A 20,119-nucleotide genomic window follows, 5' to 3' on the forward strand; every position below is an offset into this window, starting at 1 on the left:
GGAGGTTGACAGCAGGGCGTTGCGCTGACGTTTGGAGGCAGGAAATTTTGGCTGAGGCAGAGGAGGAACGCTCGCATTATTTATGGAGAGTGCAGTGGATCTTCAAACACTGATTTATTTTAAGGGCTACAAAACATTGTGGTACTGAAAAAAGATCTTTGTTCTGCAAATGGAAATTAGTTCTCCTTCACAGGTCTTGTTCCACAGAGCAGCTGCACGGGCCTGAGTGGTACCAGCTGAGAGGGAAGACCTGAGCAAGCTCTACAGTGATCAGCTTGTTCCTAAGGTGTTCCTACTTTTGCCATATCCATCAGTTCCCTCCACATAATAGATTTGTGCGTCTTTGGTCTTTATCCTCAGCTGTTTTCAGTCATTAGTGCACTCACCTGCATCTCAGGGGACTTTCCTGGAGGAAGCAAAACCCAGGAAGAGAATAATTAGTGGTAAATAAATTAGGATTTAGTTGCTTATTTTCTGTAAATGTTAATACTGTCTGTGCTAGGAAGACCAGTGGATTTAATGATGGAAGTCTTAATTTAAGAAGTCTAGAAAATAGCATTTCTTAATTTCTTACAGGACAAGCTGAAATCTCCCATCTATTATGTTCTACTGTTTGGGGTGTTTTTGCAATACAACAGTGAGAAATGGTATAATATGAAGCAATTAATTTGCCTGTGCAAATAGAGCTGTAATTAGGGGAATCAAGTCTTCAGTTTTAGTCTGCAGTTCAGTTTTGTTGTGTGAAGATGAGGATGCTAAGAATATCCTCAGAGTAAGGATGCTCTTAAGAGCATCCTAAGAGAAGAGCAGGAGGACTCCTACAGCATTCTGTTCCATGACAGACAGCTGGCCATTTAGCCACGTGTAAGGCAGCCTCAGACAGCCCTTTGGCCCACAGCAATGTGGGAATTAAGTTAAAATTAACGTGAGTTTGGAAAACAACTAGCACCACTTTATTTGTCCATTTAATTGAATTATATGACGCTGTGTAAGTATCCTGACCCGCAGACGTAAATTGCTCCACCCTACCCATTTCCCTCCTTAATTCTTTCATGCTAATGGAGCTGATGGGGATGTTGACTGCAGGGAGAGAGAGAGAGAGAGAGATGGAAAGAGGCTGGAAATAAAAGAGGCTGGAAATAAAAAGGGACTGTTCCAGCGTGGTGCAAACCTTCCCCTTCGGTGAAATGCTGTGAGTGTCACAGCTGCACTAACTGCACTGTGACCTTTGTTGCCATTAAGCTGATTATATCCACAGAAGGATCCATCCAACTAATCCCACAATGCTGCAACCAGTTGCTTTACATTTAAACACAATTTTTTTTTTTTTTTTTTGTGAGAAATGAAAGTCAGTCAGGCTTCACCAGACTCTCAAAATGGTTCAGGCTCTTACAGGGACCCACTTTTTTTAATGTTTGTTTAATAGAGGAAAATAGGACATATTGATGGGCCCCATGCATTAGTGGATATGCTTTGTTTGGGAGCCTGTGGTGTAACTTTGGGTGGATGTTCTGGGAAGGTGCTGTGTGTCACTGTACCTTTGGCACTGTATCATTTTGTGTTTTGCCTGGGTGGCCATACCGTAGAGCAGCAGCTCTGCATCCAGCAGTGACTCTGATGAGGGGGGTTCTGACAGGTTAGATTGATATAATTGATTTAATAATCAATTTAAATCTAGTTCTTGCTTGTTTTTCTAAGGAAAGGTTGATTTTCATTGGTTAGTAGTCATTAAAATACATTCGTTTGCAGCTAGATACAGCCTTTATAGTAAATTTAGTTCTTCATTTGCTGATCAGCTACACAGTGTCTGCCTGTGTTTGCTTAATTATGTAGTTTAACCTAGTCTGTTAACATTCTTAATTTTTACATTTGAATCAGGATAGAAAACAGCAAATGAAACGTCTCTGTTAGACTGTTCAGTTTTTTGTTTTGTCTTGTGCCCAAGTACATCTGAATGGAATTAGAATTTAATTTTTAAAAAGCCTTTACGAGGAAATTTTCAAATGCTTCTTAAAAATAAATTAAAATCACATCATAAATATGACTGAAAGGAAAAACGAAATAGAATTTTCTTTGTATTTATTAATTACATACTACGTAAAGGAGAGTATGTCTGGCACATTCACGTAGTCAACTTTCCTCCTCAGGTTTTGTTAACAAAAATCAAGGATTTCGGGAAGAAAAGTAAGGAGCAACTGGAGAAAGATGAGGACCAGACACAGGCCTTCATTCTGTCATTAGGCATTCAGTGTTGGATAACGATTTATCCTCTTTTTTCATGCTGTCTGTTGTCTGCCCTGAGACTCTGGGCTCAGCTCTGGCTGCCTGAGCAGCAACACTTCCCATGTTCCAGGCCAGCGGAGAGTGGACAGAACATCCTGTGCATTCAGCAGCATAAATCACAGAGAAGTGTGCCCAGAGCCTTGCCATGATTTTCCTGTAGAGTTCTGCAGGGTTCTCCTAATTTCTTGTCTTCTAAAAGCTGTTCCTTCAGATTTAGTCTGTATTCATTGCTCAGATGCTTTAACTTTTTACACTTCTCCCGTGCTGCAGGCGAGGCTGTTGTGTACAAAAGCTTATGGTCATTCTTTCCAGTTCCTCAGGAGTTTAAAGCTGGTAGAGCTGTTGTCTCATACTTAATTTTTACCCATTAGGAATCCAAAGCTGGTCTAATACCTCAGAAGGATGCTCAGGGTGAGTTACCTGTTCAGTAGTTTGGCTTGCTTTAGAAAGCAGCTGTCAGACATGCCAGACAAATCCTTTTTCACTGAACTGTGGGGTTTTTATGGAATTGTATTCTGTCAGGTCATCACTTGGGGTGTCGTAACTTTGAATATATTAGGGAAGTATTCTTTATTTTAGAGGGGCAAAAAAGCACTGGATTTCACCCATCCTGGGCATTGATTGTCACCAACATTCTTTGCTCTCATGGAAGCTTCTAAAAAAGAATTGTTTCATGAGTCCAAGTACAACTTATTATATAAACTTTAAGGTCCCATTTAAAAACTGGTGAAACAAATTGTATTAATTCCTTTTGGATTTTTGTTTTTAACACTTAATTGTTTCGTTGACCAAGAGTGGTTAAGCTGCTTGCAAGTAGAAGTGGAAGAAGACTGAGGATAACTGTGCAAAAGCAGGTGCCAGCCCAGTCATGGCGGGGCTCCGTAGCAGCTGGGAGAGTCTGAGTTCTCAGCTTATGGTTTCCAACTTCAGTGTTTCCTTCCCCTGTCACAAAGTGAAGGTAAGAGTGGCCTTAAACGCAGACTTGGGTGAAGACATCTTAGAAAGGGAAGACTTAGTGTGGAGAAGGACAGTGTGTCCTGGCAGTCACAGCAGAGCACTTGGAGCTCGGCATCCCGAAACTAATCCTGGCTGTGGGCTGTTTTCCTCGTTTGACCTTGAGTAAGTCAGACAGTGGGGTTTTTCGTGTGTCTCAGTCTCTGTAACCAGCATGGGAATACTATGTGTCTATATCCCTGGGTCTTGCCTAGATTAATAAATCAATATTTGTAAAGGAAGGCTTGATAAATGCTAACTGTATTACCACGTGTACTTGAACCTTGTGCAGAACTTTGGGAATGCGCCTGCATTTCTGCTCTGTGAGGGGATGGGGCCTGTGGGGGCCCTGGGCCAGGGTGGTCAGCAGCCACAGAGACAGGTTTGGGTCATTTTCTTCCTCCCAAGGGACTGCCTGTAGCACATATCTGCAAGAAGGTCTTGAATACAACTTTTCCACTTAACATGCTCCCCCATCACCCACTGTCAGCAATGAGATTAAATTCTGTGCGACTGCAGAGGACGTTGCATGATTAAAATCCTCTTTTAGAAATTAATATGTACCATCTCTCCCCAGTACTGTGCCTCCTCTCGGAGAAGGGTATTGTCTCCTGAGCACTCAAGGTGTGAAAAGCCACCCAGGGAAGCTGTCTATCTTTGAATTTTATGCTGCTGCACAGTTGCTCTGATGAGAGCTACAACTGCATAAAAATCACAGGGACTTGGGGACTTCTTCCTTCACATGGTCATGAGACATGGGGGAAGTCTAGCAGAACAATTAATAGAATAGCAAAAGGAGTGTGGGAGCTAGAAGTCCTGGTTACAGGACTTGAAGTTCTGTAGAAAAGGTTTCCTGAGGGAGCATAGTCAAAGTCAATAATCACCCATTCTCCGTAGGAAACCTTGGGAAGACAATCAAACAAAACTTTGTTTCCAGATAGTGCCCAACTTTTCCTGACCTTGCTGCCTGTATCAGCCCAGAGAAATACAGTGATCAGGGCATTGGTAGATCCAAGTTCAGTATTCATGAGGCACCAGACATTGATGCAGCCCACAGAAGGGCTTTACTGGCATAAACTCTTGGTAGATGGAATTAGGTGTTCAGGGCTGCTGTGTTCAGTACAAACTGTAGCTCTTGAGCCATCATTTCCAGTCTGCCTTAGGTGCTGGGAGGCTTTATGGTGTGACCAGGATGTGCAGTAGGGTGAGTTTTCCTGGGCTGATTGATGGCTTTCTGGTGGAGCTTTTCCGGAATCAGCTGACAGCTGAATATCCGTATTTAACGTGGCCAGGAGCCTTCCTGGTGCTTGGAGCAAGGCTGCAGCAGAAGTGACTGGCTGCTGAAACATCTCCTCTTCCACTCCCATCCTTGGTGGCTGCAGCACAAAGCAGCAAATATTAGTCAGTCCCACAGGTGTTCCCTGCTCACAGCCACCTCAGAGCAATTCCTGCCCACTTCAAGCCTGCAGTGCTCTGCAGGTACTCTGGATCCCTGTTTAAGGCTTCAGGTCTCCTCTGTGAGGAGGATGTTGATCTATTCCCCTTTATCACTTCCTGGTGGTACATAAAGAAAACTTTGAGGCTATTTGTTTATTTAAAAAGTGAGGGGGAGAATTCATCTTCTTTGAAGACAGAAGTTGCTTCTATCTGTTAATTTTTTTCTAGCATATATCCAGAAGTTCATAAAAATATGTATTTCAGAGGGAAGAAATCTCATTTAGTGGGATGATTTTTCATTTGAGGGTGTGTAAAACTGGCTTCACCTGCTCTTACTGTTTTCCTGGCATTTGAGTTTAAAATGCTGCTGTTGGAGCACTCCTCCACGCTGCCTTCAGACAGCACTTCCACTCCTATTGCCAAGGCTTTCAAAGAAGATTTTCTGTGAAATTAGGTTTTACCAGGTTAGACTTCCACAGCTTCTTCTAACCTAAAAAAAGAAAGGCAGGAACTTCTGAAAAAGTCTTCAGAAAATATAACGGTTGCACATGTTTTTCTTCCCTCCGTCAGTAATAATGAGCTTTTTAAATACTGAGCTTTTTCTGGACTGCTTTCCCTGACGCCTTCCCATTGTGTTTGACTCTTCTTTTCCCTGAGCTGTACAGAGGACACAGAAGGACTCCAGGGACTTCAGGTCCATTGGTGTAGCATATTTTTGTGCTTCAAGCATCCTGACCATGTCTGTCACTTTCCTAATTTTCTACAAGACTGCAGGCTGGGAAATGAGGAAGACCCTGAGTCCTTTATCCAGGTCTGGGTCTGAAATGCCTGCTGGAAGGAAGCATTGCTGTACTTTTATTTATTCTCTCTGTCTGATAGGCTCTTCAGATTCAAATGCAATTCAAATTTCAAGTTCAAGTATTCAAACGCTTTGAGGCATCTCTGTTTTTACACTGTACTTTTTCAGGTACAGATGATGAAGTTATTCTCAGGAGCTGCACCTGGTGCACAGGAGCTGCTCTCAGCTCATCATCCAGCCCCTCTGGCCTCAGCTCCTGCTCTCCTGACCCGCCTGAGAATGAGCTGCTGAGCCTCACTCAAACGCACAGCCCTGAGCCAGCTGGAATTCCCCTCCAGGAGTTTGAGGCACAGGGACAAGTGCCTCAGCTGGAAAGCACATGACATGTTCCCCATTTTGTAGCGGAGGAAGCTGAGGCACAGGGTTTGTCCCGTTCTCTGTGGCAGAGCTCCTTCTCCCCATGCTGGGCATTCCCTGTCTCCCTAGGGAAGACAGGCTGGAGCCAAGACTCTGAACACGGATACTTTTGCCACAGGGTCTGGGTTATGTGGCAGACTGGATTTGTGCTTGCCTGCTTTGTGTTCCGAGTTTCTGTTTGTTTCTGCTAAAGCCTTTCCCTGGCTGCTGGCAGGCTCCTGGCTTCCGAGAGCTCAGCCCTGCTTTTCCTTCAGAAAACAGAGGATCTGGGGGAACCTATAAGAATGCTAACTCTGAGCAGACACGTGGTTTCCAAAATTGAATCTGGCTTTCCAAGGCTTTTAGCAGAAGGGTTGATTTGGGTCAAAATTGATGCAAACACTTGTGTAGACCATTTAATGTTTAGTTTATGGACCTGTTAAGGCAGCAGGATAATCCCTTTAGATTACCCGTGTAATTCCTAGTGAATATTTATTTTAAAGTGACTTCAGTGCCCTTAGTCATTAGCGAAGGTTAGTAATGCCTCTCACAGCTGCCAGCCTCCATGCAGCAGCATTTGTCAATGGGAGGGCTTCTCCCTTTGTTCCCTCGTTTTGGTTTGTTTGTTTTTTAACATTTCTCCAACTCTTGCCGGCCTAATCCCATGGGCTCACCTCTAATCACAGGGAAGCCTCCGAGCTGCCTTTGCCGTGCTGACTTCCACCTGAGCGAGGCTGAGGAGGGAGCCCAATGCTGGGCTTTGCTTCTGCTGTGTGCCGAGGGCTGCGGGGAGGACGGGCGGGTTCAAGGACGCGCTCCCGCTTTAATGTGCGCAGGCATGCTCCCGCTCGCTCCCTGATTGGCAAGGTTAACTCCGAGAGGCTGCAGCTTTTGCAACTGATTTGATTAGACCCACTGCTTTATCCCATTCCCTCCCCCACCGCTTGGCCCACCACCTCCTGATCCTTTTAACACAGCCCTTGGTCCAATAACCAGCCAGTCTGAGGTTTTTTCCTTTTTTCCCTACCCCCTTTTTTCAATTTTCATGCAGGATTTTGACATTTTGTAAAATAAATTATGCAGTCCTACAGGGAAGATCAGGAGGCAATGTCTTGGTCTCAGGACTGTGTTTTATTGTGACTGGTTGAGAGGCTGGGATGTGCCTCGTCTTGCTCAATCTGCTGGGCTCTGCACCTTTCCCAGCTCTCCGTGCACCTGTGTGAGTTCAGGGACAAGAGACTGGAGGCTCACATACCCCAGCTCGGATGCTCGTTGCCCTCCAATTCCTCTTTTCTCTGCAAAACCAGGCCTGGGGAGAATTACAATCTCAGCCCAAAATGATTTGGCATCCCAAGTCCTCTTCCACTGGGGTATGCCACATTCTCTGTCTGCAAAAAGAAACATGGACAGCATGGATAGAGAACTCCCATATCCCATTGGAGCAGAGTAATGGTGTCTTTTAGCAGCAAACGTTACTGGTTGGGATTGCTTTGGGAGGTCAGGTCACCCATAGCTCCCAGGCTGGCTGACAAGTGGGGTGAGCTCCAGGAGGCCATGGGAGGCTGTTTGGGCATTAAAGCCCCCAGCCCTTGGGACAGCAAGGTTGGAGTGGGCACCAGCCCAGCCTTCAAAGGCTCCGTGGCCCTGTTGCCATCTTTAGCCAGTGTGCTTTAGCGTGTTGTGTGCTGCCAGTTTGCAGTCCTGGGCTCTGCTTGTGATATTGCTCTGTTTGTCGTGTTAAATATCCCAGGGGAATGTGGAGCCTTACGTACAAAAGCTCCTCTTGCCAATTCTCCCTAGTTCTCCTATGAATAAGTAAATAAAGCCTAAAAATTACAAGCTTTCCCAAAACCAGAGAGCCCCAGCTCACAAAATGAAACCACTGGAGAGTGAGCAGCACTGCTGAACTGTTGGTAGTCCTGGATTGGGCCAGGGGAAGCTGCATCTCACCTTGTTTTCACTTGCCTGTTTGTTCAGCAGACCTGATCTGGTGTGGGCTGTTTGGGCAGCTCAGTGCTGACAGGGACCAAATCCAGTGACCAGGACCGACCCTATGGAGTCACCCTGGTGAAACAGCACAGGATACAGACAATCCCCTACACACAAGGTATTAAATCTTGACATACTGCATTACTTAAGAGGTCTCAGGGAAAATTAAAACCCTTTTGACCGGGTTTTGCAATGCAGGGAAAATTTTAGTGACATTTAAAAGGTTTCTCTTGTGTTCCTCTAATGGGATAAATAAAAAAAGGCTTGTTTTAGGCCAGCAAATGGGGGGACAATCCAATTTCCCTGATTCCATCAAGGCACTCTTAAAGCATTAGCTTGCGCAGTTTTAAAAAAACCCGCAACAGACTGACCCCTCTGCCTGATGGCTTTGAAAAGTGTCCTGATGTGGAGGTATTTATCCTACACCACATGCTTCATCGAGGCACTCCAGCAGTGCCTGGAAATCTACTCCTTTGTTATTAAACTGTTTAGGAGGACAGCATGCACAGGAGGAAACACAAACACCAGTTTATTATTTACTGCAGCCTTCCACGCTGGGGCTGTGCTCAGACTAATGGGTGATGACGTGCTCTTTAAATTTGCTACTTGGAAGGGAAAAAGGGTGGCACTAACTAGGAACGTTTCTGATGGGAGGCTGAAACCTAAACCTGCCCTTAACTTCACATTTTTAAGCAGAGTTTTGGCTCAATATAAATGAAGATTCCCCTGTGGAATGTTATCTTTACGGTTTGTTTCCATCAGTCAGAAAGATTAATGTATCAACACTTACTCCGGAGGGGGCTCTGGGGATTGATAATGGGAGATGCGGAGCCTTTCACCTTGAGGTCACTGGTTCAGTGCTGCCCCACATCGGCTGCCACACCAGCACCTGCCATCTGCTCCAGTGGGCTGGGCCCAGTTCTAGGCCCAGCTGGTCCCAGCGGGCTCCCCGGGCTGCTTTAGTAGGAAATGGGATGGACCTGCTCAGCCCAGCCCTCGGCTCAGAGCGAGCACCACCAGGGAACTTGACCTTCTGCCACGCTTGTACAACCCATGAATGGAGAACCTGTTATTGCTGCCCTGTGCGGAATAACTCATTCGAAGAGCAGGACACCGCTGAACATAAATCTGTCTGTTAAAAGTTGGCTGCGGTTTTCCCTGGTTGCCTCCAGTTCCTGCTGAATTTCATTAGGGACACCGCTATTATACAGCACAAGGAGGGAGCAAGTGCTGCCTCTTGGCTTTGAAAGAGCCCTTTAAAGGGAAGATCAATTTTGCATCTCACTAAATACCTAATGACAGACCAAACTGCAAGTACTTAGTTCAGCTGTATTTTAATAGCACTGTGGCTCCGTCGAGAAATTCCAGTTACTGATACAGTTGGATGTCCTGAGGCAGTTTTCTCCAGACATTTTTCCTTTTTTTTTCTTTAGTAGTGGCACTTCATTAATAGCTGTTTGGAAACCTGGCCGTCTGTGAATAAGCAGTACCAATAAACCTCTTCCCTCACTATTTATTTCTCCTTTCTTCCATCGGGAAACAGCCCCAGTGATCACAGACTGAGTTTTCAGAGTCTGACGCGTAGTTGTACTTGGTGGTGCATGAGCAAATGAAAGAGCAGCTTCATGCCTTTTATAAAATAACAAATGGTAAATCAGCTACTAATAGAATTCACGGAGGCTGCTAAAAGGCTGCTGGATGTCATAAAAACAGCAACCCTTTGTGGTGATGAGGTGGCAGCTTCTTAAGTCAACACATGCAGTTGGCTTCTCCCTGGCAGTGGTCCACTTCGGGGCAGGATCCAGGCTCTGATGCCTTCCCCCTCTGGCAGACGGCTGTGAGTGTGTGAACCTCCTCTCTAATTCCAGATTAGCCACAAAGAGGAGTCATCATCCTTAAGAAACAGGCATGCTTGGGAAGGAAAGGCTGTCTGGAGGCTGCAGGGCACAGCACTATCCTCAGGTGCTTGGAAGTGTCTGAGCAAGGCTCCTGGCACTGGGTGTTTCTAAAGGAGAAGAGAAAAAAAGTGCCTTTCATGCTAGGGCTATTGGCCACTGGAGCTCAGCTTGCCTGCTAGCCCAGGCTTTCTCAAGCTTGGCTTAATAAAATCCAGATCTCATCTAATGAGTTCAGAGGATGCTTCAGAATGTCTCAACATGGAAAGTGCTGATCTTGCACACCAAGCCAAGGAAGGTTTATGGGACCAAAACAGAGTCTCCAAAGTCTTTATCCTCACTAACCTGAAGGAGAAAAAGCTCCCCTGGTCCGTTAGCAGCACCTCTGCTCCTCCTGCAGCACATTGTGACTTGGTTTTTATTGCAGCCGTGCCTGTTATCACGATGACACCACAACCTCCCTGACAGTGCTCCAGCTCTGCCGTGGCATTCCCGGGCATTCCAGTTGAGCCTGCCTTTGCCCAGATCGAGGGAATCAAACTCGTGAGTTCAGTTAGCCCACACAGGGGTGATTTCCCTGCTTTCTTTTGGATTTCTTTCTCTCTCATGGTCACTCAGTTGGCTTTAACAACTTGTTTATACAAAGAGGATGCCTGGAAAGGCAGAGTGGCAGCATTTGCCTTGCAGTCAGCAAGGGCTGAGGTGAACCGAGCAGTGGCTCTCGGCTCCCGCTGTGTCCGCTGTCTCCCGTCCAGCCTGCTAAATTTAGCAGCCTAATCAAGCTTCCTTCTCTCTCTTTAATCAGGTGGAGCAAGTGGCATGCTGACTTGCTGGTTGGCGCTGGCCCCGGCGCTGCTTCGGCGCCCGCAGCCCCTGGGCAGTGCCGGCGGGGGAGCAGCGCCCAGGGGCACCGCTGCCTCCTCATCTCCCTGCTCCCATCCACACGTGCTGTCCTGATACCCAACAGCCGGTCCCACGCGGGCACCATGCCAGCAGTGACTTTACAGGCTTTGTGGCAGAGATTATTTAAAGGAGATTAACCCTTCTAAACCCCTTAGATTTTAATTATTTCTGTATGTATTTATAAAGCCTGCAGTCTGCTGGTTCCAGGGCACAACTGCCCCAGTCCCCATCTTTAACCTGGATTCATGGATGTACAATGCACCCATATTGCAGGACAGGGGCTGGGCTGGACAGGGCTCGTTGGATTTATTTATTTATTGCCATTGTGGAACAATTCACATCTGGGACGAGAATTAAACATTATGGTTTCAAATTGTAAAAAGAGCTAATAATTTGAATCACTTTAAAATACTAATAGGGCATTCATTGAATTGTTTGAGTCAATGAGGCATCTCTGGCTAATTATTTTGGTTAGGGCAGCTCTGTCATTAGTGCCTCCCTACTGCCCATGTTGTGAGCACGGAGCACCCCCTGTCCCTAGAATGGTTTGGGTTGGAAGGGATCTTAAAGACCACACAGATCCAACCCCCTGCTATGGGCAGGGACACCTTCCACTACCCCAGGCTGCTCAGAGCCCCGTCCAACCCAGCCTTGATCCAGGGGCAGCCACAGCTTCTCTGGGCACCCTGTGCCAGGGCCTGCCCACCCTCACAGTAACACCCTCACATACCTGCCTGTCTTGTAAATTAGAGCATAAAAGGTGAGCATTGGAAGCAAAAACACCCCACGGCATTATGGACCCCAGTGATCTGAGAAAAAAAATAGGGTCATTTTGAATTAATTCCTTAAAACCAGATGATATTTATTTATTCTTGTCTCCTGAACAAGGAAATAAATGCAGACAGTGCCAAGGAGTCCATAAATAAATTTTGTTCTTGGAGAATCTCTTTAATATGCACACAGTCCCGCTTCTGTGGTAGTGAACATTTGACCAGTAGCAATTAATTTCTTATCACAGTCTTTCTATGAGGTAAGAAAACATTAGTGTCTCCATTAGGAGGTGGAGAAGAGAAGCTCTCCAAGAGCAAATGATGTGCCCGGCTTCATTTCCCTGCCCCAAGGCTTGCCAAGAGCTGCTGGAGGGAGAGGGCATTGCAGGGATGTTTCTCCTGCAGGATGGCTGGGTGTTCCTCTCCAGGCAGATCCATCCTCCTGATCAAATGATAGACTCGGAAAACGTTCAATATCTGTGTATTTCAGGATAAGTATCACTAAGCTAATGAATTTTCAGCAGCTTACTGTGAAGCATACAGTATTCCCTGTATTGGCAGGTGGGAAAAGAGAGGAGAAAAAATAGCAGAAGTCCCTGGTATAAATCTCTTCTGTGTGGAAAGGGTGAGAAGAGGGTTTCTTACAGAAAACACCGTGTGATCCCATGGCATGTCAGTGATTAGGCAAAGTGTCCCAGAGGTTAATACATCTTTTTTCATTCAAATAGGTAGGATCTACAGCTGAAAGTACTGGACCCCGGCATCCTGCCCCAGGGAGGGGGGAGCAGGGAAGCAAAGGGTTAAATTTCGGGGCTGTAGAAGCAGATTGTGTTTTCCTTCTATGATGTGGGCTGACAAGACATCAGTATTCTATTCATCTGTTGGGAATTAGGCTGTTAATCCAATCAATGACTCTTGAGCTAGCTGCAGCCTGCCTCCCCACTGGGGAACAATCGGATCAGACGGGAGATTGTTTAAGAGCACAGAGCGGTCCCGGTGTCAGGTGGAATTTCCAAGCGTTCCCTAGTGAATTGGGGATGGGAAAGCTGTCTCAGCCCATTTATCCTGCCCCTTAAATAAGCAGGTATCTGCCTCAGCCATGCTAAAGTGATAAAGCAGTACAGGAGCACTAACTTTTATGCAGGGAGGGGGCGGGGAAGCACCCTGAGAAGAGAGAATTTAGCATCCTGCCCCTTGGAATACCATCCTGTCCATGGCTTGGGATGGCATTTGCATGGTTTGTCAGGGGCTGGCCCAGCCACAGCCCCGTGACACTTGTTACAGCTTTAGGCACTGACTTTGCCAAACACACTTTTGGTCCCCGCAGCTTCCTGGCAGCTTTGCTATTGCACCAGCACCCTTGTTTGATGGCCAGCAAGATGCCTGGTGCTGAAAGTAACAGGCAGTAGCAAATACTATTTGGATAACCCATAAATATGTCCAAATACACAGCTGGGCACAGACTGCTGGCTGCAAAATGGGATGAAAATGCTCAACAGCAAAGCAGCCCTGAGAATTTCAGTGTTGCTGCACGAGCTGCTGCGTAGGTTCAGAAATCAGTTTGTTCTGCAATTAATGACAGCCATGTCTGCGGTGAGATATTGAGAGCCTGCATCTGTGCCAGCAGCACTACATGCTGATCACAGTAGATGTGACAAATCCCATTGAAATTGCACTTGGAAATTTAGGTGCAGCACCAGTTAGAAACTAGGGCGATGAGGGATTATCATAAGGCTGGCACACTGAACTCCTCGGGCCGGGGGCGTTTGGGAGCATTAGCAGATGCAGGCTTCGGGAGGGAGCCAGTGGTGGTTCCTGGGCACCCTCTTCTCTCTGAGCTTTCTTAGATCTGCTTTTATCAGCAGCTTTGTGAGCAGAGGCTCCTCCAAATTAGTGCTCCTAAATGAACCACGAGTATGAGCTCCAGCAGTGAATACAAGTAGGGAGGTCCCCAGACAGAAAAATCCCCAGCTCAGAGGCTTGGCTTTAAAGGGCTTCAACATCCCTCTTCCCTTGATCATAATTTTGAATCAAACAAAAGCTAATGCAATTTTCTTTGCCTTTCAGTAGCAGATTGTGCTGTAAGGGTTCATGCCATTAGAAATGTAATAATTGCTTCTCTATGCAGATCTAATTTATCTGTGAGGCACTTAGAAGATAGGCCAAATGATAGCCTGGCAGCAGGCTCTGGAGAAGGGCCCAAGAGGTGATGATAAAAATCTGTCTAGCACCTTCCATCCTCGGGGATATCTGCCTGGCACAGTGCAGGAAAGGGTCAGAATGGGAGGAGGTGAGCAGAGGAGAGAGCTGAGAGCTCTTGGAGAGGGACAGCTCAATAAGAGAGGGGTGCCTGCCAAACCTGCACGCATGCAGAGGAGGTGGGAGAGTTAATTGAGGAACCAAGCTTAAGAGGATGCCCAAGCCCTGCCCTTGTCAGCCTGGGTTATTGGCAATCCCTAAATAACAGCTGTTCGTGACCAGTGCATGGTTTTTGGTTTTGCTTCTAGCCGAGGTTGCTCTGTATCCTTTGTCCCGTGGTGTTGGTCCTTGGGGAGTGCCTGAGCTGCCTTGGATCTGGGACCAAGGATGCACATGGTGATATCTCCTGCTGAATCCTCTGGTGGAGTTTAGAATGGTTCTATCAGCCCCCATTGCCTGGTTTTAGTATTGGTGGGGTAAATTCTGGTGTGTTGAGCTGTAGCCTTACCCTCAGTCTTCTTGGAGAGAAAATTTCAGAGAGAGAATAAGATGATGATGAGGTTAAAGTAAATTGTTGGGAAGTTGAAGTCTAAAGTAGAAACAAATGAGAAATAAAACTCTTTTTAAAAGTGGAGGGAAGTATTTTCTTGCTATTTTTCATTTCCCTGGCTTGAGTGAGTGTGTGTCGTGAGGCTGCAGAGATTTATATTACAGCTCCTAAGCACCGGTGCTTGTTCAGAGGCTGTATTATTCTGCCCCTTTTTATTCACTCACCTTTTAAAGATGTAGTGTAAATATTTATCTTCCTTCTGGCCCATGGTGCTGCCCAGGACCCAGTGCTGTTAAACCCTCTTATCACCTCATCGTTCTTATCTCCTGCGATCCCTGCCAACATTCAGAGTCTGTCAGTGGGAACGATCGTGCCCCTTAAAAGGTGCCACAAATGAGCAGAAAGAAGAGGTGATGTGGGGGGAAAAATACCTTCAAATAAAGCGCACATGTGGTGCCCCTGGAAAGGGCAGGGTTCATGTGGATGTTTGCTGCTGTGCTTTGCACACTCTCGGTGTCTGTGCTTAGGGAGGTGACTGAAGGCCTCGAGGTGAGGTCTCGGTGTGGAGCAGCACTCAAGGAGCTGTGGGGTCCCCTACAGACCCTTGTGCTGGTGTGCAGGGCCCAGCCCCAGCTTCATCACCGATACAGGGTCGGGCTGGACCAAAGCTCACCCAGGTAACCGGCATGGATTTGTTCTTCCTCTTTCTCCACTGGTGCTAAACGAAACACGTGAGATGGAGGAGGAGGCGGTGTCCCTTCGGGCCACCCTCCCGCTGACAGGTTTCTGCACACAGCCTGGAGGGCAAATGAAGCAGCTCTGACCCATCAGTGTTTATACAGCACTGCTTTTAAACCTGCCCCGTGAAACCACAGCCACACACTGGCCAGTCATGGTCTGTTTGCAATGGCAAGGCAGCAGCAATCGTGTCTTACAGAGTGCACAGCATCTCAGCAGGTTTAGCCAAGCCGTTTCCTTGTCTCTGCCCTTCAGTCCAGAACTTGTGTTGGGTTAAGCAAGGAACAGAAATTCCCAGGGAATGAACATGGGATGGCAACACCGATATAATCCTATCACTTACGAGACGGAATTGACGTGCAGCAGCCACAGTGCCACTTAGCAGATAAGACAGTTGGTCCATCTGCGCTCGGTCCATCTTCTCTCATTTCTCTTGCTTAGATTTCTCAGGAGCAGAACAAAATCCTGTTATCCAATAAGTTATCCACTGGTAGTTGGATTTTCATTGAGTGACATCTGTCGCAGGCCATGGATGTAGGAGGTACCAGTGGTTTTGTAGTGTCTTTGTTTTGATGGGTTTGGTAGATGTGGGCATGTGGGTTTACATCTCCCAGAAAGGCCATGCAGTTCAGCTGCCGCCCTGACACAGCCAGATGTGCCAGGAGGCTGTAGAAGCCACCAGAGATGGAACATGGCATTAGGAGGCAAGAGGAAAGCTTGGAATCGGATCTTTTGCTGGTCAGTAACGTGTCTGGAACTGAGCACTCTTACATTTGAGTGTGCCATGGCCTTTCTTTTCTTTCTGGTCATTATCTGTCTGCCTGTGTGGGTTCTGCCATTTCCACAAGCTCCTCCTTGTTCCAGATGGAGAATTGCTAAAAGGGCTCTGGGACAAGGGCCAAGCAGTGCCTTGCAAGCCTTTACAGAAGGTGTGCTGCTGCTTTGAGCCTGGCTTTTCCCCTCTTTTGCGTTGAAGTTCACTGAGTCAGAGCAGGTTTCCTCCTTTTCAGCCTGTGACAGTGACATTTTTCCAGCTGATACAGAGGCATGAAAGGGCATTTCTCAGAGGCATCCTGGCTCAGTGTTGGCCCAGAGCTGCCCATCTCCTCTTCTGCACTCTCCAACATCAGCTTCCCTACTCAGCGGCTTCTCTTTGGTCCATCTGCTGAAGGGATCCATCTGATCACCGCCAGCATCTCCGTGCTCCTCCCAGCTGCAGAGGATGCGCTGCAGATGCCCTGCTCCTGATTGGTGCCAGTGGGGTGAGGACAGAGGTTTGTACCTGCCTGCTCACTGTTTGGGATCATTCATCCCAACAGAGGCACATCCTGGGAGAAGGACCCTAAAAACGCTCAAGGGGCTGCTGCTTTCTGTTGCACATCAGGAAATATCCCTTGCATCAAGGCCAGCTGGAAGTCATCTTCACTCGTCTTCTGCACATGGTGTTTGATTGCAAAACAGACATTTCCAGTGCCTGGCAGGCAATATTTGTCTCACCTAATTCCCACAATGGGAGCTGTAATCCTGACTGTCACAGCCCATCGTTGATTAGTCTCCAGGTGTGACCATTTTGCTCTGAAGGCTCAGCGCTGCCATACCTGGAGCAGCTGGGTGCATCAGGCTGCAATTAGCCACGGTGCTCCAAAAAGCCAAATCAAAGAGGGATTGAGATCAGCAGCTTCCCAAGGGCTTTCAAGGCCGTTAGCGAGTGACCACACTAGAACTTTTTCCATTTACCTGGATTAAAATTGGTCACAGAGGAAATAGAAGCAAACAGCATGGCATCTGAGAAGTGTAACAAATAGCATTTGGCCATTGGGCAGGCTCAAAGCTGGGGGAAAATCCACAGCGTGAATGAAGTGCAAACCATGTTTGCATAACACTGGATTAGTGGCTCTTTTAAAAACCACACTGGGATTAAAAAGACGCATTTCCTGTGCCGGGACCAGCGCTCTCTCCTTAGCCCAGCAGATGCCAGGAAGTACATCTAAGAGAAATAAAAAACCTTGTTAGCCCCAGCCAGCTGCTGCAGGTCTTTGGAAGAGGAGCAAATGTCTGTAGGATTCCTGGAGCAGTCCTGTGTGTTTTATAGGGAGTTCTGCAGCGAAGTGTTCCTGTGGGAAGGGGTTTCTGCTGCACAGCTCCAGTCCCATTCACCTGTGAGTTTTGTTGGCTGCAGTCTTGGAGGTGGTGATGCAGAGGGGAGCTGGATTCCCATCCCCCAGCCCACATATTTGACATCCTGCCTTCCCAATAACTCATTCGGAGCACTCCCACCCCTCCTTCTCCAGCCCTGCTCTGTATTTTGCTGAAGTCCGTGCTGGCCCGGTCACTCCTCTGAGCAGGTGTGTGCTTAAGGAGCGCTCAGGGGCACTGGCTCACACTGGTTACCTTATTAGTGTGGAATAATCAATGGATGCTGTCTGTGATCCCCTCAGTTCTTTGGTTTGTGGTACCATCTAATGACACCCATTTGCGTTGCGCTCCCACGGCTGGGGCAGCCATAGGCTCCTGAAATGAGGTGTCTTCAAACATTGCTGTGAGAGACATGAGTGGCACGTAGTGGCACATGGAAGGAAGAATCTGACCCTCCCACCCCATTGCTTGGAAAGACATGAAATGGATTTTCAGGCAGCAAATGCCTGTTACATCTGGCTTTTTGTCCCTGTTGCTGCCATGGTTGACATGTTGGTGCAGTGTCCCCAGAGCAAAGCATGGCACCTCCCACCCCAAAACACAGGCCATTCCTAATTCCTCAGCTCAACAGGCTTAATATCAAACAGAGTAACAGACTGGGAAAGCAGAAGGCTTCCAGCTATGAGTGGAATTTCTACCTGTTCTCCCCTTGTTTTCCCTTTCCCCTGCTCCAGAATCCACAGCAGACTGTAGAATTTGCACCTTAATCCCAAAGATGATGGTAATTAAAAACTTAAGTCTCCATAGACATGCAAATAAATTGGGGAGGCAGAGAACTGAATTAGAGGCTAATCCTGGTTGGCGTAGCGAAAGCAAAGGGACCGGTAATTCTTTCCTTCTGTTTTTCACCTGTTCTGGTGGCAGGACGAGGCTGTGTCGGGGTGAGGTGCTCGGGTTTGCAGTGCTGGATGTGAAGCACCAACTCCGGCAGAGCCCTGGGGAGGGGACACAGGAGTCTGGGAAGGGGACACACATCCCAGAGCGTTGCAGCTGATGCAGTGGCTGAAGTGTTACCTGGAACAGGGAGCTGTGTGCCAACACCTACAGATCAAAAATGGCAAAGCCGTTTGCTTTGCCCTTGCGCTGCAGGGGTTTCACAAGGATGAGTTTGGCAACTTGCTCTCATCCCTGAGCACTGTGCCCTTTCCTGACTCAACAGAACTTAACCTGGGCATTGGGGTAGACCTAAATTCTGGAAGCAGGAACCTAAGATTTATTCAGGTGGAAGGAACGGGGATGTTTTCCCCTGTGTGCTCCCTTGTGCTGAAGAGTGCAGCGCACTGAGCTGTGTGAGCGTCCGCTTCTTTACCCTTCTCTCAAGTAGTTGGCCAAAGCTGGGTTTGCACTGAAGCATCTTGCACTAAAGCATCAGGAGTAGTGAGAATCCCAGAGTGAGGCCACAGGACTGAAATCCTTCATTTTTATGGGCTGGAAGTGATAACGGTATGAACTGAATTATACTCACGTCATGACGTGATCCACGCACTCTTACGGGTGGATAGATATTGATTATCCATCAATAGGGAGTGATGGTGGATAATGATTCAAATCCTAGCTGTCAGGTAGCTGGGTGTCCTGGCTGTTTGTCTAGTCAATTAAAACATTGCTGTGATTCAGCTTATTTCTTTAAAACTGGGATTTATTTGTATTACCACAATGTTACCTATACCTCTAAAATCAAGTCTCTCTCTCTTTCAGGATGGGGAAGGCCAGACTGCACTCCATTATGGTAAGCTGCCTCTAAGCTTGGCTGTTCCTTCTTAGCAGCATGGATTTGCAGCTGGAGTAAATGCTCTATACACAGGAAGCAAATTTCAGGAGAAAAATGAGCAAGGAATCTGGATTTGATTAACCAGTGGCTCCCTCCACTAGTAAATCGCAGCATGGTAGGAATAAGAGCCTTGGGAGAGGCAGCGGGGAAGATTGCTGCCCTTCCTTCGTTCTCCTCTGCAAATGTCACAAAGCCTTCCTTTTCCCCCAGTTAATGATGCAGAGTTTCCCTGTACACCTCTGTGTCTCCAGGATGTGGTTGTGCCACCTGCAGACCCAGGAGTGGCTCTGGTTAGGGAATGCCAAATCCCTCGGCCTTCAGGGAGGGTCTGTGCCAGTTTTAACAGGTTACACAGGTCAGGGGAAGGGGACAACAAGGTGGCCTCCACCTTTGTGTGTCCTGGTGACAAACCTGTTCGATCACAGCTGAGAGAGCAGCAGCTTCTCTGCTACCAAAATCAGCAGAGGCAAGTCACAGTTGGTGTCCCTCCTACAATTACAGGCTAATTAGATACGTGATTTAATTGAAAGATTGTTCTATCTCCAAATGAGAAAAGTAGAGACTGAAGTGACGCATGTGGTGCTGATGTGCAGGGAATAGGAAAAAAGTATCAATTTAATCTGGATCATAATTTTTTTCCCAAAATTAAGACATAGCCAGTTATTATTTTGTACTCTCTCTTGATGCCTGTCACTGTAATTAAGAGCATACTTGTCATTCTGAAGTGCTTGTGTCTGTCTCTCTCTTCTTGATCACTCCACAAGGACATTAGCAGGATGGCAAAATTGCTTTGCAGACATCAGTCCAAAGCAAAGCATTTGGATCTGGAGCTAAGCTCCCAGATTCCCGGGCCCCTGAGCTGAGGCTGTAGTCACAATAATGTGTGATTTGTCCCTGTGGGATCTTGCCTGTAGGATAGTCTATTTTTCAAATTCCTGTCACTGTGACTGGAATGGTGAATCTGTTGCTTAGCGCAGCGTTGTCCGCAGATGGACGGCACTTCAAATGCCACATTGCCTCTTTCTCTGCCTAATTCATTCCCCATTCTGGGCTTTCTCTCTCCTGGGAAGATGCTTTCCCAGCTCCAGGGCTGAGGGATGCGCCGTAGATTACAATAGGTTATGCAAAAGCGTAGCACATGTGTAAGTTATCCAAGAGCACCTGCTTCAAGCGAGCCCAGTATGTGAAAGGAAAAGGTGG

The 20,119-nt window shown here is 47.2% G+C and overlaps 1 protein-coding gene across 1 annotated transcript in view; it reads left to right on the forward strand.

Annotated features, from left to right (window-relative positions):
• ACBD6 (acyl-CoA binding domain containing 6) overlaps window positions 1–20,119 on the forward strand; it is an 81,265-nt gene that overhangs the window by 57,776 nt on the left and 3,370 nt on the right. Inside the window, exon 7 of the mRNA XM_032118088.1 lies at window positions 18,847–18,877. Coding sequence (XP_031973979.1) covers window positions 18,847–18,877 — 31 coding nt within the window. The remainder of the gene's footprint in view (window positions 1–18,846; window positions 18,878–20,119) is intronic.

Source organism: Corvus moneduloides, chromosome 9 (genome assembly GCF_009650955.1).
Source record: "Corvus moneduloides isolate bCorMon1 chromosome 9, bCorMon1.pri, whole genome shotgun sequence".
In the NCBI taxonomy this organism is placed as follows: Eukaryota; Metazoa; Chordata; class Aves; order Passeriformes; family Corvidae; genus Corvus; species Corvus moneduloides.